Source organism: Camelus bactrianus, chromosome 21 (assembly GCF_048773025.1).
Source record: "Camelus bactrianus isolate YW-2024 breed Bactrian camel chromosome 21, ASM4877302v1, whole genome shotgun sequence".
NCBI lineage: Eukaryota > Metazoa > Chordata > Mammalia > Artiodactyla > Camelidae > Camelus > Camelus bactrianus.
The window spans coordinates 11,811,094-11,836,943 of NC_133559.1; the positions used below are offsets into that span (position 1 = coordinate 11,811,094).

The 25,850-nt window shown below is 44.3% G+C and overlaps 3 protein-coding genes across 11 annotated transcripts; 1 reads left to right on the forward strand and 2 right to left on the reverse strand.

Annotated features, from left to right (window-relative positions):
• Nucleotides 1-155: 155 nt before the first annotated feature.
• PFDN2 (prefoldin subunit 2) lies at nt 156-11,544 on the reverse strand. Its single transcript, XM_010955673.3, has 4 exons — nt 11,390-11,544; nt 1,289-1,377; nt 1,051-1,174; nt 156-459 (listed from the first exon to the last, which is right to left on the reverse strand). Exons 1-4 carry the CDS (start codon nt 11,462-11,464, stop codon nt 283-285), a joined length of 465 nt encoding a protein of 154 aa, XP_010953975.1. The 5' UTR covers nt 11,465-11,544; the 3' UTR covers nt 156-282.
• Nucleotides 11,403-14,505, forward strand: NIT1 (nitrilase 1). 6 transcript variants are annotated; one of them, XM_010955676.3, is made up of 7 exons: nt 11,403-11,616; nt 12,211-12,309; nt 12,570-12,824; nt 12,936-13,039; nt 13,263-13,396; nt 13,564-13,689; nt 13,962-14,505. In XM_010955676.3, coding segments are annotated over exons 1-7 (987 nt in total). In that variant the 5' UTR covers nt 11,403-11,614; the 3' UTR covers nt 14,229-14,505. The 6 variants fall into 6 exon arrangements, with proteins under 6 accessions (XP_010953978.1, XP_045373112.1, XP_010953979.1 ...); XM_045517156.2 differs by having other exon boundaries at nt 11,403-11,568; XM_010955677.3 differs by having other exon boundaries at nt 11,486-11,616; nt 12,229-12,309.
• On the reverse strand, nt 14,409-24,322 carry DEDD (death effector domain containing). Of its 4 annotated transcripts, XM_045517157.2 has the most exons (6): nt 23,973-23,994; nt 22,337-22,369; nt 17,293-17,684; nt 16,982-17,089; nt 16,524-16,670; nt 14,409-15,979 (listed from the first exon to the last, which is right to left on the reverse strand). In XM_045517157.2, exons 3-6 carry the CDS (start codon nt 17,618-17,620, stop codon nt 15,603-15,605), a joined length of 960 nt encoding a protein of 319 aa, XP_045373113.1. In that variant the 5' UTR covers nt 17,621-17,684; nt 22,337-22,369; nt 23,973-23,994; the 3' UTR covers nt 14,409-15,602. The 4 variants fall into 4 exon arrangements, with proteins under 4 accessions (XP_045373113.1, XP_074205807.1, XP_045373114.1 ...); XM_074349706.1 differs by lacking the exons at nt 22,337-22,369; nt 23,973-23,994 and adding an exon at nt 24,133-24,322; XM_045517158.2 differs by lacking the exon at nt 22,337-22,369 and having other exon boundaries at nt 23,973-24,071.
• Nucleotides 24,323-25,850: the final 1,528 nt, after the last annotated feature.

Sequence of the window (25,850 nt, forward strand, 5' to 3'; positions counted from 1 at the left end):
GTATCTTTATTTGCAAGGGAAACGGTAAAATATGGGACCTAGTCTGATATTGTGAGCCATTAACCTGATGGAAGCAAAACCACAAATTATATGCTTGTCCGTGCCCCATGCAAATTCTGCCTCTAGTACTGGGAGAAAGCTTCATACTAGAGATAAACATTCTGACCAAAACATTTAATTAACAAAAAAAATATTACAACAGCAGACAAAATAATAATAATAACAATAAAGAGAAATTAGAAGTGGGAATCAGGGTAGAAAAAAATGCAAAGGCCTTGCTCCCTAGGAGACCAACACTCCAGCTGAGCTGGCCTTAGCCCCAGCCCCTTCTGAGTTTTCCTTGGCTGTTGGCTTCTCGTCTTCCCCCATGAGACGAATGTTGTGCTTTTCCCGAAATTCATTTAGTTCTTTTCCCTTTGCCTGAAGCTGCTGTGTCAGTGTCTCAATGATCTTCTGTATCTAGAGGGCAAACAACAGGGATTACATAAGGATTTCAGGACTCCTTTCTCCCATCTGTTATGGACTATGACTTGGGGAAATGAAGGAGAGATGATACCTCTAACCTCACCTTTAACCAACTATTAATATTAGAGCCCAGACACTAAAAGTACTCCTTTCTTTAAAACAATGATTTATAAACCTTAGTGTGCAGAAGAAGCACCTGGGCTGCTTATTTTTAATATGCCACTTTATGGGTCCCATCCCCAAAGGTTCTGAATCAGCAGATTCAGAAAGCTGTATTTTAAATTAGTCATCCAGGTGATTTGGATGCAAGGATCCATGGACTACAGTGTGAGAAACACCATTCTATCCACCTCCCCTCTTCCAACCCAGCCAGGTCACAGAGCCTATGGAAAGAGGCACACAGCAACTCTTTTGCCTAAGGAGTTAGACTTAGCATAGCCTAAAGAGCAAAGGCTACTAGGCTATTTATGCTGTCTTCGACGTGAGTTCCTACCCAGACTTTCCTCCCCCATACTCCCTAAATCCCTGGCCTCCTCTTCCTTACCCCTTGTTGCCCAGAGCTTCTACTCAGGGATTCTTGCTTACCTGCTCCCTGTTGTTCTCCAAGGCAGGCAGCACCTCTTTGACGGTCCGCTCCACCAGCACCCCTCCAACCATGCGGTAGCACTTGCGGGTTTCATCTACCTCCTTCAGGGTATCGATCACTAGGCTGAGGAAGGAGGACAAGGCAAGATCTGAGAATTCCATCCCACTCTGCAGCAACCCTCTCTTACAAAATGGCCCATCCAACTCTCCAACTGTTTGCTTCTCCCGGCTTCCTCACCTGTGCTCATTCAACTCCATCTCCAGTTCAGCTGCTTTCGATGCCAGGCCCCGCTGTTCCTGCCGCAGGCGGTTAAAGCCAGCAATTACCTAAGAAGGTGAGAAAGAGATAAAATTGAGAGAGTGAACAGTGAAAATGGCAGAGGGTCAACATACAACATAGGATGCCAGGCTTTACAAAGATGCAGTAGTAGACACCTACCTTGGAAAAGAAGTAGAACACAGTTTGCCGTTTCTAACTTAAGTCTGTCTGGAATTCCATTCACCCAACACTGAATGCCTACTAGGTGTGAGACATTTGCTGGGCCATCTCGCAGCTTACAGTTTGGTGAGGAAAAGGCGTTTATAATATAGGAATGGGGGTAGAGAGCCACTGTAGCACCTACAGGGGAACTTAGACTTGCAGCTAAAGAGGGCTATCAGGAAAGGCTTTGTAATGAGCGATTCTTGTTTGGATCTGCCTAGCATCCCTCCCATTGGGGAACTGCCCCTCCTTAATTCAGTGGGGTTCTTGTGGGGCTACTAATCACAGAACGCTTGCTCCTTGACCACAGGGACATTGACCTATTCTATGCTAGACTCTCTGCAGGTTGAATTTTGAGTAGAGACAAACAGGTACAGAAGGCAGCTGGAGCTAAGATACCTTATAGAGATGATCCCCTATCCCTGAAATCCCCAAAGATGCCCAAGTTCTTGAACTTTGTGTGGCTTAGCTGTTTAACCTTTCTTTTCATTGTGTTCAGTTCTACCTACCACCATCTTTCTAAAACACTCCTTTAAAAAAAGTTGCCCAAAGTCCATTTTTGTAGCCTCTAAACATACAGGATTCCTGAGAGAAAACACCTTAACTGAAGCCTGAGGGATGACAAATTGGGCGGGGTGGGGGGCAGGGGAGGATGCTAAAAAGGCACAAGAAATAACATATGTGAAGGCCTAGAAAAGTGATTACTACCAGCATCTTGTTCTCCAGAAACTGAGCAGAGAATTAAAACTGTGAAAACCAGAATTTAACTCTGGAAATCAAACTGGATACTAATACACCACCACCATCACTTCCAGTATATGGCTCTGATGACTGTATTTGGAAAGAAGTAGCAGATGAAAGAGAAAGACCAGGTTTCAAGTTTTGCGCCTGCCACATATTGGATTTATGGCCTTTGACAGACCTCTCACCCTATTCAGTCAACCCTTGCTGCATCACTACATGTTAGAATCACCAGGGGAATGTTTTTAAAACACAAATAGTGGAGCCTAAAAACAATTTCACAATCACTGGGAGTGAGGCCCAAGCCTCTGTATTTCAAAAAGATCTCCCACAAAATTCTGATGTGCAGCCAGAACTGAGAACCACTTGGTTAATCTCTCTGAGCCTTAGTTTTCTCACCTGTGAAATGCAGACAATACCTACTTCACAGAGCTGTTGTATCACATGAGTGAATTAGTGTGAAATAGCTTTGTAAGCAGTGAAGTACATTAATTACTATAACGGCCTTCTCTCCAAATCCAGAAGTGCCCCCTTGTACCCTCCAAATCAGCTGAGAGCAGTGGGCCTATTCATTCAAACAGCTGCCAAATCTCTCACTCCTATTTACATCATCTCTAGTCTCATTACCATTGATGACTAACCACCTCATCTTTATTAGGATCCCTTATCTCTAGCTCTCTCTGCAAGGTTCATATGCAGCTGATAATCCAAATGGCTGTCCTGTACCACCCCTAGTCCCTTCTACTGCCCAATGAATGAAGGAATAAATTTAACTAGGAACCTGTCATTCTAGCAACTTGCTTCCTTCTCCCATCCACCATCCTCTCATCTCAGTCTATTTCATCCACTCATTTTGGCAAATGCCTTGGAAATCTCACTCACTACAAGCTACTTTCCTTCACCTTAATTGCCTATATCAAAACTACTCCATTTATAATTAGCATTTTCACCACTGTCAATGTAACACATCAAAATACTTTCATTTAAAAATATTCTACAATTAAACTAGATTCTAGATGTTCTCCTAGCATCCAAATGACCCACTCTTCTGGATGGATGTTGTATTTAACATACATCAATGAAATCAGCTAAAATGTCTAAAATTTCTGAGGCCTGAACTTATTTCCTTAGTAACTAATAGAAATCTACTTTTCAACCACCAATTTAACACAACTAAAGGTAAAAATATATTTTTTAATTCCAACTTTTCTTCAAACTCTCTTGCTAATTAACAACCCCTATTTCCTCTTGGTCCAGTTTATAGAGTTTTAATCAAATACCAAACTAAAGTAAATCTATTTAAGTATATGAGCTATCCCTAGTTATTATAAAAGTTTCAGCCACTGATGCACTTGAAGGAAATGAAATCTCTTAGCAGCTAAATGAAAACTGTTAGTTAAATGCAAAATAAGCTGATATTAACCTGCCATCTCTGGGGTCTGCCAGGTAATGAAGACAGAGAGGCTGTGCTCTATTCCCACATTCTTCCTCCTAAAATACAACTTTTCTAATGATCTTCTCTCCTATGGCTCGACCTAATTTTCCTTCCCTTTCCTTTATCCCCTGTTCTCCTAAAGCTGCCTGTCATGAGCAGGGATGGCCAGGTCACTGCTGACTCTCTCAACCCTGTTAAATCATTTTACACATAAACATCAAAAAAAATCCAGTTAAAATACCAACTACTAGGCGGAGTTACAGCTCAGAGGTAGAGTGCGTGCCTAGCATGCATGAGGTCCTGGGTTCAATCCCAGTACTACCATTAAAAAATTAATAAATAAAATAAACCTAATTACCTCCCCCTAAAAAAAATACCAACTACTTATCCTATTCTAAAGTAACTTCAAGCCCTGAAACTATACAGAGCTCTTTACATTCTCATAACTGGCATGTACAAATAATTTTACAAGGGATGTGGTCTTTTTTTGCTGCTGTTGTTCCCAGTTTTATTAAGATACAATGGAAGGGGGAGGGAATAGCTCAGTGGTAGCATGCGTGCCTAGCATGCATGAGGTCCTGGGTTCAGTCCCCAATACCTCCATTAAAAAAAAAATTTAATAAATAAATTAACCTAATTACCCCCTCAAGATATAATTGACATATAGCATTGTGTAAGTTTAAGGTATAAAACATTATGATTTTATAAGTGAGATGATTACCACAATAAGGTTAATTAATACATCCATCACCTCAGTTACTTTTTGTGATGAGAATTTTTAAAATCTCTTCTCTTAGCAACTTTCAAGTGTCCAATATAGTATTGTTAACTATAGTCACCATGCTGTACATTACATCCCCAGAACTTAATCATCTTATAACTCCAAGTTTGTACTCTTTGACCACCTTCACTCATGCCCCCACTTCCCCCTCCAAGCAACCATCTATCTACTCTGTTTCTGTGAGTTCATGTTGTGTTTTGTTTTTGTTTTTTGATTCCACATATAAGTAAGATCATACAGTATTTGTCTTTCTCTTATTTTCACTTTACATAATGCTCTCAGAGTTCACCAATTTTGTCACAAATGGGAGGATTTCCTTCTTTCTTATGGGTGAATAATATTCTTCTGTGTGTGCGTGTGTGTATGTGTGTCTTGTGTGTGAAAGGGAGAGAGGGGGAGGGAGAGATTTTCTTTATTCATCCACAGGATGTGGTTTCTTTTTTTTTTAAGGGCTATAATAGCATTTTCACCCTATTGATATATTTTTAAGAACAGTCTATTCTTCTGTTATTGGGACATTTAGGTTGTTCCCAATTTTTCTGTAATAAATAGCATTGACTTTAAATATCTGGACAAAGAGTACAAAAATTTTACAGCCATTTTTATTGAATCAGATTCCCAAAAGTGAGATGAATGAGTCAAAAGGGATTAACATTACTATAGCTTCTAATTCCTGCTGCTGTAAAGCTCTCCAAGATGACCAGATGACTTTACAGTGCTATCAGAAATATCATGATTGCACCTGTTGCCTCAGAGTCCTAATGGTAGCTTATATTATTTTTGTTAATTTAACAATTTTTAGAGAAGGAAGAGATCTTAGTTCCAGAAACCTGGGAATCATCCTTGACTCACTCTCCACACCCAGTTACTCTCTAAATCATACCCATCTGCTAAATACCTCAAATCATCCACTTCCGTCTCATTATCCTCTCTCACCTGCACTAAAGCCTCCTGAGTTCCACACTTGCCTCCAGATCTGCCCCCTTCAATCCGTTCTCCACATTCAGCACAAATAACCTAAAATTTAAAACTAACCATATTATTCCTACACATAAAGCTTCAATGATTCCCACTGCTCAGGGTAAAAGATCCAAACTTCTGAACACAGCAGAAAAAAATCCTATGAAGACCTGGTTCCTGCTGACCTCTCCCAATCAGCCTTTCCCCACCTCTTACACTCAGGTCTCTTGCCCTGTGGAACCACTTGCAGTTCCTCTAATCAGCTGCCTTTGACAGGGCAGAATCCACATGCTACCTAGTACACTTACCCAGACCTCTCTCATTCCCTTTGCCCTGCCTGATTCTAATTCTTTCTTCAGGTTTCAACTTAGATTCTTCAAGGAAGCAGTTCTAGCTATTCTCTACCCCCATGTTAATTCCTTCTATGTGCTCATATATAAATGCATATCAATGCCTTACATTTTTTAATAGAAAACCTTTTCTATTTTTACATATTGTGTTCCTTACTTTCCACCAGGCAGCCTGCCTTCTAATCTTTATCACTATATTCTTTGAAAATTTCAAATATGCAGATGTAACCTCTTTTAAAATACCTATTTCTTTCATAGTCCTATAATAACCTGCCTTCCTTCAATTTGCATAGTAAAGGAACACTATTAGGTGCCAGGTACTGTGCTAGACTTTTTATTTCATTTAATTCTAATCCATGCAAACAACAATAATAAAAAACATAAGACATGTACTCTCATCTTATAGATCAGGAGACCAAGGCTGGTGGAATGTGGAGGGTGGATAAAATAACACAGTAAACTGCAGAACTGCGACTTCTACCCAGGTTTGTCTAACTCTAAGAATCCGTTTTTTATGGATATATTATTCCTAGCTTCCTGGCTTATCACATAATAATCTCTTATGAAAGTCAAACTATTTCCATTTGATTTATTTTTGTGTTTTTTGTTTGTTTGTTTTTTTAATCAATACCATATAACTCTGGTAACTTTGGGGAAAGTATACAATCATTACATTTATCCCCCAAATGTCATCTGGTCTTCTTATCTACATGATATGTACTCTTACTGGGTTCAACAGAAGAATAGAAGAGATATAGAATTACGTGTAGATGCATTTGGAAAAGCATTTTCTGGGCTATCGCTGCACTAAATATCTTCTTTTCAGTTCAGTGCCGCTGTTTCTGACAAACAGTGCCACTTTTTCTGACAAGTTTTTTAAAACTTGATCTTACTACTCCATCAAATGATGGTTCTCATCCCTTCTCTTCATCAAATTTTTTCAGGACTAGTCTATACTCACTGTCTCACCTCTCATTCACTCCCAGTCGACTTTAAATCGCCTTCTGATTGTCTTCTGTCTATACTAGTTATTAAACTATTGTTACTTATTAAACTATCTTCTCAGACAGAGATCATGAACGGTCTCCTAACTACCTGCATAATCCAGTGACCTTTTCTCAATCTACAATCTGCTTCTTGAAACTCTTCCTTCAACTAGCAATGTGGCATGGTGGAAAAAGCCCAGACTTCTGACTTTCTGACCTGGGTTCAAATCCTAGTTTTGCCATTTACTTGCTATATGACCAAGTTACTTCTCTTTTTTTTCACTTATAAAATGGAGCTAATATACCATAGGGTAGGGTTTCTCAACATTAGCACTACTGATATTTTGGGCCAGGTTATTCTTTGTTGTGGGAGCTGTCCTGTGCACTCTATGTTTAGCAACATCCCTGGCTTCTACCCTCTAAAAGCCAGTAGTAGTTCCTTCTATTTGTGACAGCCAAAAATGTCTCTAAGCATTGCCAAATATCTCCTAGGGGCAAAATCAAACAGGGAAGAGAACCAACACAAGGTAACAATGAGAACTAAACCAAGATATATGTCAAGTGACCGATATAATGTAGGTACTCCATTCTCCTTTAGTTTCCAGGACCCTTCAGTTCTCTGGTTCTCCTACCTCTGTCAACCGCCTTTCTCTTTTCTAAAGATTCCTCTCACCCCTACAATGGAGACCGAATCTAAGATTCTGTTCATAGGACTTCTCCCTTTATTACCTGAACTATTTCCGTTGGTATTCTTAGCTACTTCCATAGTTTCAACAACTGCCTTTATTGTAATTGCCTACAAACTCAGGCTTTCTCAGAAATTCCAGATCCACACTTCCAAGTTAGAGGAAGAAGCTCTGGAGTCAGAAACGGCTACAAAGTCTCACCATGAGCAAGTTACTCCTTCTTTTGTAGTTGTTGTTGAACTATAGTTGATTTACAATATTGTGTTTGTTTCAGGTGTACAGCAAAGTGATTTGGTTTTACATATATATGTATGTATATATGCATAGTTTTTTTCTCTTTTCCATTATAGTTTATTACAAGTTACTTCTTTTTTGAATCTAAGTTTTTCACCAATAAAGGAGAGATAATATCTGTCTCAGGATGTTGTGAGGATTCATTAATTACATTAAGGACTTAGAACAATATCCAGCATACAACAGATTGTCAGTAAATAGAAGCTGCTATTATTACAAAACATCTCCACCTAAATGTCCTATGGAGACCTTAAACTCAGGCCATTCAAAGCTAAACTGATCATCTTTTGCCCCGTTTTAAACTGCTCCTCTTCTTGTCTCCCCTATTTCTGCTAATAACACCACTCTAACCTTCAGACAGGAAACCCTGGTTTCGTCTTTGAACACACCCTTATCCCATTAAAAGCCAAATTTATTGCCTCTACCTTAGCAACTTTTCTTAGGCTCACCAACATCACCCTAGTTGAGACCTTCATTACCTCTTCTCTGAACTACTGCGAATCTTCTACATTATCTCCTTTTTGGACTCTCCAAATCCATCATATACACTGCTGCTAATTTAATTCTGCTAACACTTGGATGACGTAGAAAGATATTCATGATATATTACTAGGCTTAAAAAGCAGATTACAAAACAGCACATACTGTATAATGCTCATTTTGTAAAATATGTAAATGTGTACAATACACATGCCCTCCCTTTCTATTTACACACACATATACAAAAACATAAAGGGGGGAAACTCTTGAAGAATATACTACAAAATGATAAGAATAGTTATTTATGGATAGTAGGATCGTGGGTAATTTCCTTTTTTAAAAATTTTTTTTTGGGTGGGGAGATAACTGGGTTTGTTTGTTTATTTTTAACAGAGGTACTGGGGATTGAACCCAGGACCTTGTGCATGCTAAGCATGCACTCTACCACTGAGCTACTCCCACCCCCCGGTTACTTATTTCTTATTTTGTACTTTTTCTTTTATTTTCTAAAATGAACATATTGTTTTATGTAATGAGGGAAAAATCAATAGTATAACATATATTCTGTGACTCTGTTACTACTTACATTAAAAAGTCCCAAATTCTTTGCCATGCAAAGATTCAGCTTGCTTTAAAGACCACATCTTTCTAACTTGCTACTACTCATGATTTGGCTAAACAAACCAGTAACTGCACCTCATGTCAATCTATGGTTTCCCGAGTTCTCCTCTTCTTATCTTATTTTGTATATTCCATTTTCATTGCCACTTGTTCACATCTATCCAATCCTTCAAGCTCAGCCGAAATATCTCTAATATGGTCATGGTATAAGTAGAAAAAAATAGGTCTGTCTTATTCTCAAGTCCCTCAATTAAAAGCCCTGCTCTTCTAGTTACTAACTTTGGATAAGTTAACTTAAGTGTCTAAAACTTGAATATCCTTATCTGTAAAGGGAGGACAATACAGCTACTTCAAATCATAGTAATTAACAGAAGATAAAACAAGTTAAAGTGCTTGGTACAATGTGTTATTGCTTCCAGCTTGTCTATATGGGATATATGTGGCTCAAATTTGCAGCAATGATAAATATAATATTGTTTACCCAGTGGTCTGTCTGGAATACAAACAAAAGCCAGAGAACGTTAAGCAAGGAACAGCCTCAGAACTCAATTATCACAATTCTTCAGTCTCTTTTAAGGGCTTCTCTTTCTCTATCACCCCTTAAATACTGATTTCACTCTTGTTCTGCTTCTTTTTTCACTTTCTGTACAAACCCTAGATGATTTCATCCCCAACCACAGCTTGGTCTATCATCCATAAACTCGTAATTCTCTAATCTGTATCTCCAACTCAGATTTCTTTTTGTAACTCAAGATTTATAAATAAAACTTCCTACTAAATGTCTCTACCTGGATGTCCCACAAGATGCCCAAACCCAAACTTATTTTCTCCCCAAATTTATCCATCTTCCTACATTCCCTATGGCACCATCAAAGACAGAAACCTGAGGGACACCCCAAATTCCTTTTATCCCTTTTTCCTCACATTCAAGTTTTGCAGTCCATCCCAAACCTTAAGTTCACCTGTATCCCAAACATGTTGGGCAGTCTCATGCTACAGTGTTTTTAAACACATTATTCCTTCTATCTAGAAAATTCTCCATTTCCTTCTTTGTTTGACTAACTTCCCTCATCCTTTATAATCGAGATGAAGGATTCTCTTCTAGAAAACAAAATAATTAGCATTTATTAAGCACATAGTATATTCCAATCACTGTGCAAAACACTTTGCATGCGTTGTCTAGCTTAATAATTGAAATACAGTGAAGTAGGAATCATTATGTCTTCCCAGGAGACCAAAAGAAGTAATTCACGGGAGGTCATGTATAGATAGTAAATGGCAGAAATGTGATTCAAACACAGATCTATCTGACCCCAGTGCACTCCTTCACTTAGCCACCCCACTGTACCACACTTCCCTTTCCCACTTGGCCCCCCAATCTCATAACCTCCTGCTTAGGAGGGGTCCTTCCTCTAGCCGACATTGAGAAAGCCAGCGAGGAACACTGTGAAGCTTATTGCTTGGTTTGTCTTTTCTGAAATGAGTCTGTCCATTAACTTGAAAACAAGGTCTATTTCATGTATCTGTTTCACTGTACCCAGCAGAGTATCTGACACATAGTAGACCCTCAAAAATATTAGGTTCCTTCTCCCTTGCCTTTTCCCCCAAAATCAGAAACTATCTCTTCTTACCTCCCCAAAATTCCAAATAACTTTATACCTCTCTTAGGTCTACTCCTGCCTCATATTAACATTTTGTATGTCTTGTTTTCCTCACCAGACTAAGAGCTCTTTCATTGCAGGTGTCAGTTTTAAAAATCTTTATGCAGATACCTTTGCCTGTAGTAACTGTTCAACGAAAAACTGATAAATGAACCTGTAATTAAAAGAGCTGTTGTTTTAACTACGTTCCCCTTCCTATTACGTAGATTTCTTCCCACCCTTAGTAAACATTAGCCCCTCTATTAGCAAACCACGGTTCCCAAGCCACAAAGGGCTTTCTGATTAATTTATCAAACGTTACCGATGGGAGAAAAGCAAGCTCGGATTAGAAAAGGGTTTCTGCTCTCTTAAGAAATTCAACCTAATAATGACTCCCGAATCAAAACAGTATGGAACACTAGACTGTTCGAGTATGGGAGTCACGTGGCTCTGCAGACTGACGACGACTGTCAGCGAGGTTTCGGGGTCACGTAACAGACTACACAACCAGCCCGTTGACTAATCCCCTGAGGTTCGTTACGAGCTGCCTTGCCCAGCCATATCCTGTTTGAGGGTGCGGAGAAGTGGGGAAAGTGACCACGCATCTTCTCTTAGACCTGTGCATCCTCCCAGATTCTGCTTCTCAGAGTTTTCCTCTCCCCTAGGCTCACCAAACGCCCCAACGGAGGCGTGGCTTTCACCTACCAATCCGCCTACTCTCTCCCCGGGGGCTCGGCTATCTTCTCTTGGACCCTCCCCTCTCTGGGTGGCCACGCTAATGTGGGACTGAAGTAAAGGCCTGAGCCAGTCGCAGGCTCCCGGCTCTTCTCGAATCGACTCCAGACCCAGCCGGGTTGCTCTCCTTCGCCTTCCCGGCTCCTCACCTGCTCTGCCGACACCGCCCCCTTCGCCGCGCCGCTCCCGCTGCTCTTGCCGGCGCGACCGCTGCTCTCCGCCATCTTCACCGCCTGCTGGGCTTCCGGCCTGCGCAGTTCCGCCCCCGCCTCGCGTCACGTCCGGTCTCCGAGTTACCGCCCACTGGCTCCGGCGCCTCAGTCTCCAGGTCGCTCTTCGGTTCAGATCCTGCGATTGGTTTTGGCCGTATCTTCATGTAGGACCTACTACTTATCCTGCCCGCCGCGGTGAATTCCACCTGCGGTGCTTTAACTTGGTGCAACAGAGGCTCTGCCCGAGAGAGGCGGGGAAGGACGGGTTAACTGGAGAGAGGGGCGCGGGTTGGGATCCGAGTGCTAATTGTCCCCTGCCCGCCGTGAGGTGGTGAGGAGCGAGGGAGGGTGGACTTCCCCTCAGAGATTCTTGTGGAAGGGGGGAAATATGCTTTGAGTCAATAAAATTGTGCAAGTGCACAGTCGAGAAGAGCGGCTAGGAAAACCAAGGGAGTATCTTGGAGATGACTTTTGAACTGACGAAAAGTTTGGCTGAAGAAAAGGGCTTCAATTTGATGTGAGATCTCTGGAAGTCGGGATATTCAGGTGCCGAGCAGAGCCCTTTTCTCCATCTCCCCACTTTATGATCTCTTCTGGTAGCCCATACTTACTTACGGTAGAGAGTGTTTTGAAGACTTGGGGGTTTTTACAGGCAGGGCCCTGATTGAGCCTCACAGCATGCAGAGAGAAGTCAGAGGATCTTAGAAATTTATTGCTTGAGGGAGGGGCTGGTGTCCTGATTTCCTCACCTTCTTCAGGCTGGGCTTTATCATCAGGCCTCCTCACCAGCTCCTGTCCTTTCTCTTGTGTCCTGGACTGCGGATACCTCGACTCTCAGTACTTTGTGCTCAGCCAAGGTAACATGTTTTGTTGGGTCCTCAGTGCCTGGCACATAGTAGATGCTCAATAAATGTTAAATGAATGGGTGGTGGGAAACACTAGGGTGCCAACCATCTACAGAACATTTGATAAGTGGGTCATTGTGCCATGGGTCATTGTGCCCTGTAAGAGAAAAATCAAAAGGAAGTCCAGCCTTCCTGCCTCCTCATTTAAGCCCTTATCATTAAACTTGGATTTCCCCATACTAGGAAATCAGTCCTGCCTATGCTATTCACAGACCCAGAGACATGGCTATCTCCTCTTCCTCCTGGGAACTGCCCCTGGTGGCTGTGTGCCAGGTAACGTCGACACCAGACAAGCAGCAGAACTTTAAAACATGTGCTGAGCTGGTTCGGGAGGCTGCCAGACTGGGCGCTTGCCTGGCTTTCCTGCCTGAGGCATTTGACTTCATTGCACGGGACCCTGAAGAGACGCTACGCCTGTCTGAGCCACTGAGTGGGAACCTTTTGGGAGAATATACCCAGCTTGCCAGGTATCAGGGAAAGGGGGAGGGAGAGGTAGTTTCTTTTGGGGTAATGTCCCAGGATTGCCAGATATGAGGGTAGAGCCTTGAGAAGAGTCGTCAGTGTCCCCTCCCCCTCAGGGAATGTGGACTCTGGCTGTCCTTGGGTGGTTTCCATGAGCGTGGCCAAGACTGGAAGCAGACTCAGAAAATCTACAATTGTCATGTGATTCTGAACAACAAGGGTGAGACCTCAAAATTCTTTAGCCTGCCTCTTCTCAGACTCTTCTACCTAAACTAAGATTCTCCAGAACACTGTTGTCTAAACTCTGTTTCCTTGTCCAAGGGTTTTAGGGGCCTTTGTACTTCTTTACGTACCTCATAAGCTGCCTCCTCCTTGGGAGGAGAGGAACTAAGCTGGGCTTCCAGATCACCAGCCCTGAGTACTCTTTCTCCCTCTTACTCTAGGGTCAGTAGTGGCCACTTATAGGAAGACACATCTGTGTGATGTAGAGATTCCAGGACAGGGACCTATGCGTGAAAGCAACTCTACCATACCTGGGCCCAGTCTTGAGTCTCCTGTCAGCACACCAGCAGGCAAGGTGGGAGATGCAAGAGGATGAGGGTGGGAGAGGAACATGAGGGAGGGGAATAGGAATACTTGAAAGTGGTAGTGGAGGATAGAAAGCCCTAAGTGGGGTAGCTGAGATTTGACTAGATGCTGTGACAGATAGGGCAGGCGGACTAAATAGGCTGTTTTTCATTCCAGATTGGTCTGGCTATCTGCTATGACATGCGGTTCCCTGAACTCTCTCTGGCATTGGTTCAGGCTGGAGCAGAAATACTTACCTACCCTTCAGCTTTTGGATCTGTTACAGGCCCAGCCCACTGGGAGGTAAGAGGACACCTCTTCAGAACATAAGCGCCTTCTCTGAACCTTATTCTCTCCCCTTGGCTCTACCATTTGAAAGATTTTCTTCCCGTTCCCACCTACTGGGAAAATTCATTTCCACAGATCATTGTCTCTCAGAATAGTTAAGATAGTAAATCATTCGTAGGCAATTATGAGAATGGTCACAATGGGTAGACAGGCCTGTAATGTCCATTGCCTATCACTTCCCGACTAGTTGTTCATGGACTTAAGTGAATGCCTCTGTTTGTCCCCAGGTGTTGCTGCGGGCCCGTGCCATTGAAACCCAGTGCTATGTAGTGGCGGCAGCACAGTGTGGACGCCATCATGAGAAGAGAGCAAGTTATGGCCACAGCATGGTGGTAGATCCCTGGGGAACTGTGGTGGCCCGCTGTTCTGAAGGACCAGGCCTCTGCCTTGCCCGAATTGACCTCGGTTACTTGCGACAGTTGCGCCAAAACCTGCCTGTGTTCCAGCACCGCAGGCCTGACCTCTACAGCAGTCTGGGTCACCCATTGTCTTAAGACTTTTGACTTCTGTCAGTTGAGACCCCCATTGTGAGCTGGTGTTGCTGTGACTTGTAGGCAGGACCCAGGCGCAGCTCCCCTCACTTGGAGAACCTTCTCTCTCTTGACGGAACACAGGCTCAGCTTCTTGGGAAAGAAAAAACTTTCGCCTGAGCTCAGATTTCAGTTTCAGAAAGGTGGAATTTTATAGTCACTGTTTATTTCATGAAAACTGAAGTAATGCTGAGGGCTGAGCAGCACTGGCATTGAAAAAAAATATAATAATCATAAAGTCTGTGTCTGGACATCACTTTGGGGAGCTGAAAAGGAAGGTGGTATTGTATCAGCTGGACTAGGCTCCAGTTCTGTGCCTCCTGGCTCATTCAACATGCCTCCCTACCCAAATAAAAGTGCGACACTCAGTGCATGTCCCAGCCCCAGTGCATGCTCCCAAGCTTGGGAGTGGGAGTGAGGATAGAGGGTGGGGGAGGAAAAACAAGAAAGGAACTGATACTGAATTACTTCACTTTCACCTATGATGCCCTTTGCCCAAGCCAGAAGAAAGCAAAGGGGCAAAGGGCTGCAGGGTACATTATTTATTTTCACTTGAACATGGAAATAAAGTGTCACACTCCCTTCCCCTTTTCAGGGGGAGTGTATTTGAATCAGCAACCTCTTCTCCACCCACCCTGTGTATGTGTGCAAACACACAAACACCACAGTTGGGAAGGTGACTGGGCTGACCTAGTCCTCTTACCTATTACTCATTTGAAGAGGTATGACAAAGGGGCAAAAGGATGGAGCCACACCAGACAGGTTTGAAGCTATGGAATGGAGGGAATGAGGCAGAGGAGCAGCACCAGAGGCCAGGATAGAGTGGAAAGGGCCACAGCTTCTTTGTTTTTTAAAAATTCTATAATTTTGGAGAGGGTGGTGATTAATTTCCAAAATACACTTCAAAGTCCCACCTTCCACACAGCTCCCTACTCACAGCCCTTTGGTTTTTCAGACAAAATTTAAGAGCCCTCATAAAGCCAGAAGTACTGAAAACCCCTCAATGCACCCCAAAGCAGTGTTCACTTCAATCCCTTACAAAGACTATGTTCTATAGACTTTGCTTCTCCCTATACATTTGTCTTACGGCTCAGTGGCAAGGTGAGACACACATCAGGGGGTTAAGTGGAAAAGGGACACAAAGGGGAAGCCCAGGCACATGGGTGCAGGGAGGGGTGGGGAACACCACTTCCATTTTTCCTTTGTCTTTCCTTTAAAAAAAAAAAAAAAAGGCAGGGGTGTGATTGGTTGGAAGGGTAGAGAACAAACCCCAGAACAGTATGTAAGCTCCAGAGGTGGGTGGGAACAGTCCCCAGAGAAGTGAGAAGGGGGAAAAGGTCAGGGCAATGCTTGCAGCATCAAGTTCCTCAGGAGTTTCTGTCGGCCCAGCTCATAGTCCTCCTCGTCCACATTGACCAGCAGCTTGATAGCTTCATGGCCCACAGCCTGCTTGAGGGAGTCTGTGATGAAGACACCTTTAAGTGCCTCTAGTAATGACCCATTGATGTAGTCGCGCCAGAATGCGTCGAGGTAGGTGAGCTCAGAGAACTTGATGTCACAGATGATGGAGCCCAGGTCCCGGGACTTGAGGATGGTGTTGGCCTGGTTAAAGCGCTCAAACTGGCGCTCAAGTGGGTCCTGCTTGTTAGAGAAGACATTGCCCTGCAGAGCAGTCTCATGCTGGCAGTATTCAGCCCGAACCCGCAGTCTGATGTCTGTGGGGAAAAGAATATATGCAGAAGAGGTTGCAGTGAGGGCTGAGTTCACATGCAAGGTTGAAAAGAGCAGCAGAGTAGCAAAGTTGGGAATATCACAGGACAGCTTCTCTCTCTCTTCCCAGAACCAGTTCCTTTCTATGTACCTCTGAAATCCTTGCCTGAACTCAAGAAGTTCCCTTAAATGAGCCATGCCCGGCTCAGATTATTTCCATCACTTACAGGTAGCACCTTGATTCTAGGAGATATCTTCCTAATTAACACACAGAAGTTCACTTTAATACTCTATCATGACTTGGTTCATCCTACAATAAGGATGGCGTAACGGCATCTCTTTCATCTGGTATTAACTAGAAAGAACTGGAATGTACTCTGCCACAAAGTAGAGGAATTCTCCACCCAGAGACTAAGCCATTCAACCTCACTTTGCAATAACAATCAAAGTGAGCCTTGCACTGAATAGCATAAACTGCCCAGCAACCCAGCAGTTCTTTGTATTTCCCCTCAAGTCTACTCCACACCTAGAACCCTTGAACTTTCTCACCGCATGTCTGCTTTTCCTTGGGATCTGGTGTCACTGACTTCCGGCGTTTTCGCTGGCTCCCAAGTGTGGCTCTCCCTCGAGCTGGCCGCTTGCTACACATCTGAGGGCCCGAAGTGGGGCAGCACACCACAGGATAGTGGGGAGGCACTGACCAGAGGGTAAAAAGGGAGAAGACATAGCAGGGTAAAAGCAGAAATTCAAATACTTCCTTGGAATGAGGAAGGAATCATTTAGACTTAGCACTAGGAGCAGTATCAATAATGTGACCTGAAAGGTGGACAAAATGTGGGAACAATTACAGGACCTGATGAAGCATTAACACCTCATCTGATTTTTATGCTGCCAGATATGGGGGGGGGGACAAAGTCCTTTCTTTAAGCTGGCAAAGCTGGGAAAATGACAGGTCCAGTGTCCTCTTTCTTGATTACAGACATTAGGGGGAGTTAATATCTTCTCACCTGTTTTAGGGGGGTGGGGGGGCCTCGGTTCTGAATCACTGAGGGCTCTGGGTGTCACATAGCGAATTGATGTTTCCTCCAGATACTTGTCTACAAGATCAGGGCACACTGTAGAGAGAGAAGGACTCATTTAGGAGAAGATACACCCTTCCCTTCTCCTAGTCCAACCCTCCAATGGGCCTCACAACTTGTTCTCCTCGGTACTTCCCGGGGTCAATGCCTCCTCCCGCTTGGACTCCTACGCTGCTCACTCATGGCTTCCCACAACTCTTCCCTGACTCCAGTGTCCCCAGCCCCTGCTGCACCCTCACCAGCCCGTCTCCTCTTGAGGGTGACGTAGGGCAGCAGGTCATGGCGAGTGATGATGCGCAGCAGCTGCAGCACCTGGCGGAAGTTACTCTCATCACAGCGGCCCTGGCGCTCCAGCGCCAATAAGAAGTCACGTCCATTTCGGATGAGGCCACGCTCGTGGTCATCAATGACATCAACGAACAGGAAGGAAAGAACGCGCACATCTCTGTGTGTCAGGTGGGTGCCCACGATGTCAAACATGCGGTGCAGGCTGTACAGCCCGTGCTCCTGCTCACCATGCTCTTCTGGCCACACCTGGCTTGCCCGCCGCCGCTTTAGGCCCGCCATGCTGGGGGCTCAGGTGCGCAATGCTTTCCAGAATTCCCACTCAGCAGCTGCAATCCCCACTATACTGTAAGGGCAAGGAAAGAACCTGTGAGCCACTCAATGGCAGGAGCTAGTCTTATGCGTTCCTATATTCCCAGAGCCTAACACAATGCCTGGCACAATGTAGTGTTTAATAAGTGTTTCTTAAATTTTACAAAGTATTTATTAAAAAATAAAACCTACGACTCTCCACACCCAGCGGATGCTGCCCTATGTCCAGACCCAACTGGAGAAATATAGTCACTTCCTCTAAGAGAGACTGTTATATGCAATTTTAGTGCTACATATTCAGCAGAAATGGCTATTAGATATTACCCCAATTTTTCCCCCAGCCTCCAAAATACTGCTTTTGGTCCCTTGTACTCTCCCTACCAGCCTCCCACCCCAATCAATTCATTCCTTAAATGAAAGGTAGCCAAAAGTGAAGGGAAGTAGAGAATTCACTCTTAATTCTAACATAGAAGCTGCAGCAGATGAACTTAGGGACAGCAGGGCCAGAACTAGAACAACGTTACTAAGCCCCTGCATTGAGCATTCTTGCAATTCTCCTATGCCACTTGTACTCCCCTGATGTTCACACATCATCTGGATATACCACCTTCTAACCCTTCCTCATCGTTGTCATTTACCAGTCCTGTCAATGACCAATCACATCCCTACATTTATTATATATTTTGCCATTTGATACACAAATTTCTCCATTATCCTGAGTAATGTAAGTGACCAAGCCAAAAACCAATCCTCAAGTCCAACAACTTTCACTTCCACTTTAGCCACTCATACTTACTGCCTGGCCAGGCAGAACCACCTGATACTGCTCCATCTTCTGACCACAACCTCCAATCACCCAATCAATTATAAATTCCTGCTGATGCTACTTCTAAACATTTCTTAAATCTGCCTCACCTTTCCACCGCTACTACCACAGCCCTGGTTCAGGTCCCAATTATCTCTCACCTGGATTACTACAACAGCATCCTTAAGGACTTTCTTTACCACCAACCTTAACCTGGCTAAATCTATCCCCTACATCCAGCTGCATTAACTATTTAAAATGTACAACTGACCACATCACTTTTCTGCTTAAGAGCTATCTACAGTTCCCCCCTACCTATAAAAACACTCCAAACTCCTTATACAACACACCAAGATGCCTACCTTGTCAACCTCATAACTTGCTTTTTTCCTCTAACATTGTCAGTCTGTTTATAATTCGCATATATCATGCAATTCATTTCTCTACAGCTTTCTTCAGGTTCCCTTGGCCTGAATGCCCCTCTCCCTTCTTTTCCATCACCACCCTTTTTCAGATGGCTAACTCCTACTCAACCTTTAAGATTCAGCTCAGATGCCATCTTCAAATTCATTCTCTACACCCCATGCTGAGATAAGTAGTCCTCTTCTGTGCTCCTATAGAACACTGTGTGCATTTCCTTTAAACCATTTATCAAAGTGTACTAAAATTGTTTGTGTATTTACTATCCTATTAGATCTTAAGTGACTCATGTAGAAGGACTAAGTCATATTCCTCTTTATATCTCTAGTGCCCAGCAATGGATGGAGGCTGGCACATAGTAGGAGCAACCTGTTGTTGAACTGAACTGAATCTCCAAGAGATCACCACAAGCAGTATCAATTAAGGAAAAAACTTAAGTCCAAGAGTGAGAGGACCCCATTAAAAATTCACTCAATTCGACACACAACTATGCCCATACTAAAAGCCATCGAACTGTATACTCTAAATAGGTGAATTATGTGGTTTATGAACTATATCTCAATAAAGCTATTTTAAGAGGGAAAAAAAAATACACATAACTCAGGCACCCAGCATATATTCTAACTAGCTATAGCCTCCCCAACACTGCAGAGCTACCCATTCCACAGCACCCTACTCAACAATGAGACAGGTTGTTCTGTCCATTTTATACTCCAAGAAACTGAGGCTAGGTTAAGAAAGAGAAGAAAATGATGAACTACTTCAGAAAAGTCAAGCTGTTGGGGACTCAAAACACTGAAGAGCAAGTAGGACCTGGTCCTCTCTTTTTTAGTAATCCTAAATGGAAGCACAGAAATACTCAAACCCCAGAGAAAAGGGGAGGTACACCCTGGAATCACCTAGCCCTACACCATGGGTTCGGACATGTGGACAGGAAATACAGCCCATATCTAACTATGAGAGCCCAGATGCCCCACCCAAAGCATAGGAAACAACTGGGAAAATACCTATTCAACTATTAGCTGGTTTTCCTTGTCTCTTCCTCTCGTTTCACCTGCTGCAGTCACAGGGTACAAATGGAGGGGACTGAAAAAAAATAACTTCTTGCTCATAGCAGGCAATATGAGAAGACTCAGCCTCCTTGGAGCCCCTACAACTTCTTCTTGTTCCCTATCCCACCTGTTCCCCTTGGTCAGCTGTTGATTATGAGGATACCAGAAAAAAACAGATAGGCAGGTTTCACATTCAACCAATCAGAAAAGCAGGTTGCTCCAGAGCTCCCTAATTCAGTGTCCTGACTACAAACTCTGGGAAATTAAGAAATATTGTCCCCACGTACCTGGTTACTGGAAAATGAATACAGCAAAGCACTGTGGCCCTAATTATGTATCAATGGATGCAATTCTACAGCAGGCCTCAACCCTTAGGGCTAACTCCCTAGATTTAAGGGGAAAACAGCCACCTTTAAGTCCTAGGTCCTCGGCTAGATCAAAGTGCCAGGATTGTCACAACTTGTAGGTCAGTGGTTCTCAACCAGGGGCGATTTTGTCCCCCAGGGGACATTCAACAATGTCTGGAGTCATTTTAGATTGTCGTAACTGGGGGATGGGGGTGGTAAGGAGGGTGCTACTAGTGTGAGTAAAAGTGATGGAGGCTGCTAAACACCCTATAATGCACAGGACAGCCTCCCACAACAAAGCCGCATCTGGCCCAAAGTGTCAATAATGCTAAGGATGAGAAACCCTATTCTAGATGGAGCATGATGAAGGGTCTAAAGAAGAGACAGAATGTCACTATCCACCCTAGACCTGGATAAGGAACCCATCTGGTCCCCCCAACCCAAACCCATCAAACAATATTTCAGAAGGAAAGAAAAGCCAGTCAAAGACTCATTTAACTTAACTAAGGAGTTCCATTCCACTCCAACCTTGGCTTCTCTATCACCTGCTGTTGCTATTCAGGTGAACAGCAGGTAATAGGGCTACACTCCCTTCTGCCCCCTCCCAGGAGGTCTAATTTGACCTAGTTCAATCTGGATTTCTGTGAAGATTAGAGAAAAGCCATCCCCTGCAAGACAGACAGAAAGGATCCTGCACTTAACCCTTGCAGTCATCTTTAAAGTCCCAAAACTAGATCAGTAGCAGACTCTTCTTGTTAGGTTCCTGGTCAGACTTACACTGCTTATGGAATGAAGCAAAACGTAGAAGAGGTAGAAGTTCCCCAAGGCCATGTCCTTGGGAGAAATGTCAGGAGGCTGGCATGCAGGCTAATAGGCAGCCCTCCCCACTTAATTATCGTTTAGGATGGTGAGTTCACTCACTCAATAATTCAGATGGGGGTTCCAAGAATCTAACTTCGGCACTAAAAGAATGTGACCAATTTCCTCTTAAACCAAACTTTCTGTGGCAGTGAATCGAGGGAACTCAGTTTAAAGTATACTAGATGTAAGGTATCAGAGCAGTGAGGAGAATGTACCCCCTCTAAACAGAAGATCAGAAAGAACTTCTGAATCTTGGTGCCTGAAATACCGTCAGATACCAGGAGACAAACACTTCAGTAAACCAAAGTCCTGATCCTGCTGGCTGATTTGGGTCCATTTGAGAGCCTAACATATGGATCCCCCAAAGAGGTTCCCCAAACTAATTCTTTATTCAAATGAATTGCTGCATATCCTGGAGTTGAGGGTTTTGTTGTTGTTGTTGTTTGTTTTCTTTAGGGAGGTCCAAGCCAGCCAAGGGCCAAAAGACAATCTATATGTATCTACAGGACATCCTCTTGATTGATTTTATTGATTGTTCATCTATTAAGTTTCTACTTTCAAGCAGAGTCTAGCCCCATCCCAACCAGGAATGAGATGTGTATTTTTTGAGGTATTTGACTCTCTCAGAAGCCCTCAGAGAGGGAAAGTCATATGGAAAACTAAAGAGTGATGTCTTGAAACCTGAAACGTAAAGGGCATGGAAAACCTTAAAGATGGCTAAGACTAACACAGAGAGCTTCCTTGTTAGTAGCACCAAGAAAATGTAACCAAATATCTGTAAGTCAGAATTACATAGTATGTTTTCAAAATGAAGATTCCAGAACAACTGGAAGAAAGAGTAAGCTAAAGGAAAAGCCTTCCCATGGCAGGTGCCTCAGCAACCCTCCAAGGGCAACATTTAGTAGACTAGAGTACAATGTTCCATATGTTTAAAAATGTTTCTCTCAGAGCTGACCAAGAACACTAGATAATAACAAAACAAAGCTGGAGGCTTGCCCAAGGCACCTAATTTCTGCTTTCCTTTCCCTCCTACCAATCTCCAGTTACCCAAAGGGACAGTGACTACAACAGATCTTATGTACTTGGGTGGGTAAAAACCTATTTTCCCTGACATCTAATGTGGGCTCAACCCACATTACATTTCTACTGCCATTTCCATTCCCTTCTATTGTTAGAAAATAATAAAAAGCTCCAGACTTACCTCTGCAAGAAACTTAACTTCCCAGGTCTCTTCCTAGCACAAGGTTCAAAGCCAGCAGCAAAACAAAAACAAACGGGGGGCGGGGGTGGGGTAAATTTTCAAGCTTTATTTTGAAACCTCAGAGACCCAAAGAGTCAGTCAATCTCAGTTGCAAAAATACATAGACAAGCCTAAAGCCATTTCAATTGAAATAATCCACTCTAAGCTAAATGAGAGAACTCAGTTCTAACAAAGTCCCCAGGCTTCCCTAACTCTCTACTACAGAAAAACAATACCAACTCCAGGAACTTCTAGCCTCAGTGGCTCAGGGCAAGAAACATTCCAAATTCAACAACTTCTGGGAAAACCAATTATCCTCTGACATCTCACCTGATTCCTCAATTCCTTATGAGACCACCTATTTTGTTACAGCATTAACGTTGACTTTCATCTTTGAAAAGAATTAGGAAGAACGTGGTCAAAGCCAAAGAAGGCACTTTCTTTCCATCACTTCACTTATAAGATCACAACTATCCTCCAAATTCTATCTTCACTCTTTCCCTTACCTGGCACACAACAAAATATCCACTGGGGCAGTATCCACTCAAACATACACATTTCACCAAGAACATTTTTCATATATGGATACCGACCCCTCCCTCCTAGCACTTAAACAGCGAAAGAAAGGTCTGGAAACTAAACCACTCATTTAATTAGCATGGCTGCCTAGATGCAATCCTGTGTTTTCTGTTTCCCGTCTCAGACTTCCAGAGCCACCACTTTAGCAGACAGGACTCCATCACAGCATGGCTGTTTCCCCATTCTGGCATTGCTAATTACTTAAAACTAGGAAAGCCCTTCACTCCTTCCACACTCCAGCATACCAGCCTCCCCACTTTCCCTTCCTTTGGTAACCAGGGAAAACAAGGGAGCAGCAAGCTAGGGAGCTTTTGGAAAGCAAATCCAGTTGAACCCTCATCCAACCCCAATTCTCCAAACCCACATGACCATTCCCTTCTGCCCTTCCCACTCGAGTAAAAGCTAAAGGCCTGGCAATTAGAATTGGTTGCAACTGATGCTGCTCAACTCTGCTCTCTCTCCCTTTCCACAGGGGAAAGGGAAACTCCCGAACCTCTATCACCCGTGCAGCTCCACCGTCCTATCTCCCATCCCGTCCCCCTTCCTCCCAAACTTTCCTCCCAGACTCTCACTTTCTCCATTACCTCGTCACACCGACACGCTCTCCATTCCCCAAACCTCCGTTCTCTCCTTTTCCACCCAAAGTCTCCCCTAGGCCCTTCCCCCTCCACCTTCAATTTAACACTTAAAGAACCTCCCTCCAAACGTCTCAAGTCCCATCCTCACCTTTTCCCACCTCTCCGCAACACCCCTCACAAGAGTCCAGTCCCCCTTCCAACCACAAGCCACCAGCCCCCTTCCCCTTCACACCCTCAGCCTCTCCCTCCCGCTCCTACCCCCTCAGCCCGGCGGGATCGTAGCCCCACTCCCCACCTCGGCCTCTCTAATACCCCTAGCCCGGCCCAGCCTCGGCCCTTGTTTACGCCCCTCCCCTGCCCTACTCCTCCGCCTCGACCCTGCCCTCTCCCACAGTTGCCACCTCCCCCGCACGCCCCCCTCGGCCGCTCCCCTCCCCCACCTCGCAGCGTCCCGTCACCTCCCTCTCCTGAGGTTCTCAGGCTGGACGTCGCCACCGCCTCCCCCTCCACTTTCCTTCCCCAAGCCCTTTGCGGCCCCGCCCGGCCCCGCCCCGTCCCGCTCTACTCCCCCTCCCCACCCCGGCCGCCCCGCCGCCTCACTCTCGGCTCAGGCTCGGCGCCGCCATGTTGGATCCATCCGCGCCGCTCTCCCGGGCCTGTCTCACGGGGCCGCATCCGGGCTCCAGCCGCCGCCGCCGCCGCCGCGGGCGTGGGGGAGGGGAGAGGCGGGCGGGGGTGGCTGCATCCTGAACAGCGCCTCCCGGAACCTGGCCGGTTAGCGGCGGCTTCGAGACCATAGTGAGGCATGAGCCGGAGTAGCCATGCTAGGTGAGGGCAGCCTGGCAGCGGCATTAAACGGGGAGGGGATAGCTTCACTTTGGTAGCAGAGAATAGGGATTGGCAGCCATCTTGCTTTCGGGCAAGCTGGCAACGCAAGTTGTTCTTCAGGGCGGCTTCAGGGCCGTGTAAAGGCATGAGAGAGGGTGGCATTCTTGAGTGTGGAAACATTGGTGGGTCTGGAGCTGGTTGGTGTCGACTTCAAGACCAGCTGAAAGACTGCGACTGGTACCCATGACGCATAAGGGCGGAACATTACGGGGTCAGGGTTGCCCTGCGAACTTGGGGAAAGGTTCATGCTCTGGATTTGACCTTTGCTCTGAGCTTCCTGGTAACCCGGACGTTCTGTAAACCTGAGTACGGAACAGAAAGCGCTGCTCAGATACCCTCTCAGATTTCACTCTTTGAACATTTACCTTTTGAACACGCGCTTCCTGAAGTGTCGCCTGGGCTGAATCCTGGACTGTTGGGAATTGGGGGTGGGGGGCCAGGTACCATCTGGAATTGCCAGCAGTGTGGTATCATTAAAAGAGAGGTAATAGATGAGGCCTGGGAGGTTGGAAGGGGCCGGTTAACGCGAGGCGTTGTGAATTAATTGATTTTATCCTAAGGGCGATGAATACGTCTTGAAGAGTCTTAGCGGAGGTGTGAACCGATATATTTGCATTTTAGAAAGATCACTAGTTGCAATGGGGAGAATGGATTGGAGGGGACGAAATTAGAGTCAAGAACAATTCGGAAGCTCTTACCAGGTAAGATACGACTGTGCTCTGTCCTATGAAGGGGGAATGCAAATGGGGAAAAAATTGATCGGAAGTGGGTATGAAGCAGAGAGAGGAATCCAGGGTATTTCCTAGTGTTCTGACTTGGGGCAAATGGGGAATAATAATACCATTTTCTTTGTGCTTTGGGAGGTGGGGGAAGAATGAGTTTTAGGCGCCTGTGGGATATCCATTAGACAATGGAACATTAGATAATGTTGGGTGGGAGTCCCAAAGGAGGGTTTGGAGTGTGTGCACGCCTGAGTGTGTGAATATAGAAGGTTGTTAAAGCCGTGGAAGTGAGTAAGAGCCTTGAGAGAGAAATATCTGCATTTAAAGAATGAGATGAGGGAAGGGAACAGAAAAGAGGACACTGAGAAGGGGTAAATAGGAAGGAAATAAGAAACCAGGAGAGAAGTGTCAAGGAAACTGATCAAAGTGTTAACATACAGTTCAGGTAAGATGTGGCTAAAATGTATCCATTGGATTTTGCAACAAGTAAGTCCTTTCGTAGTTTTGGAGAAAGCTGTTTCAGAGATATGGTGGGGTAGAAACAAAATTGAGGTAAACTGAGTGACTGGTAGGCACAATGTATAAAAACAGATTTTTTCATGCTGTTGACTGCAAAAAGATGCTAGCCATACGAGATATATATATAATATATAATGAGATATATATATATATATCATGAGGGAGATAGATATATATATCATAAGGGAG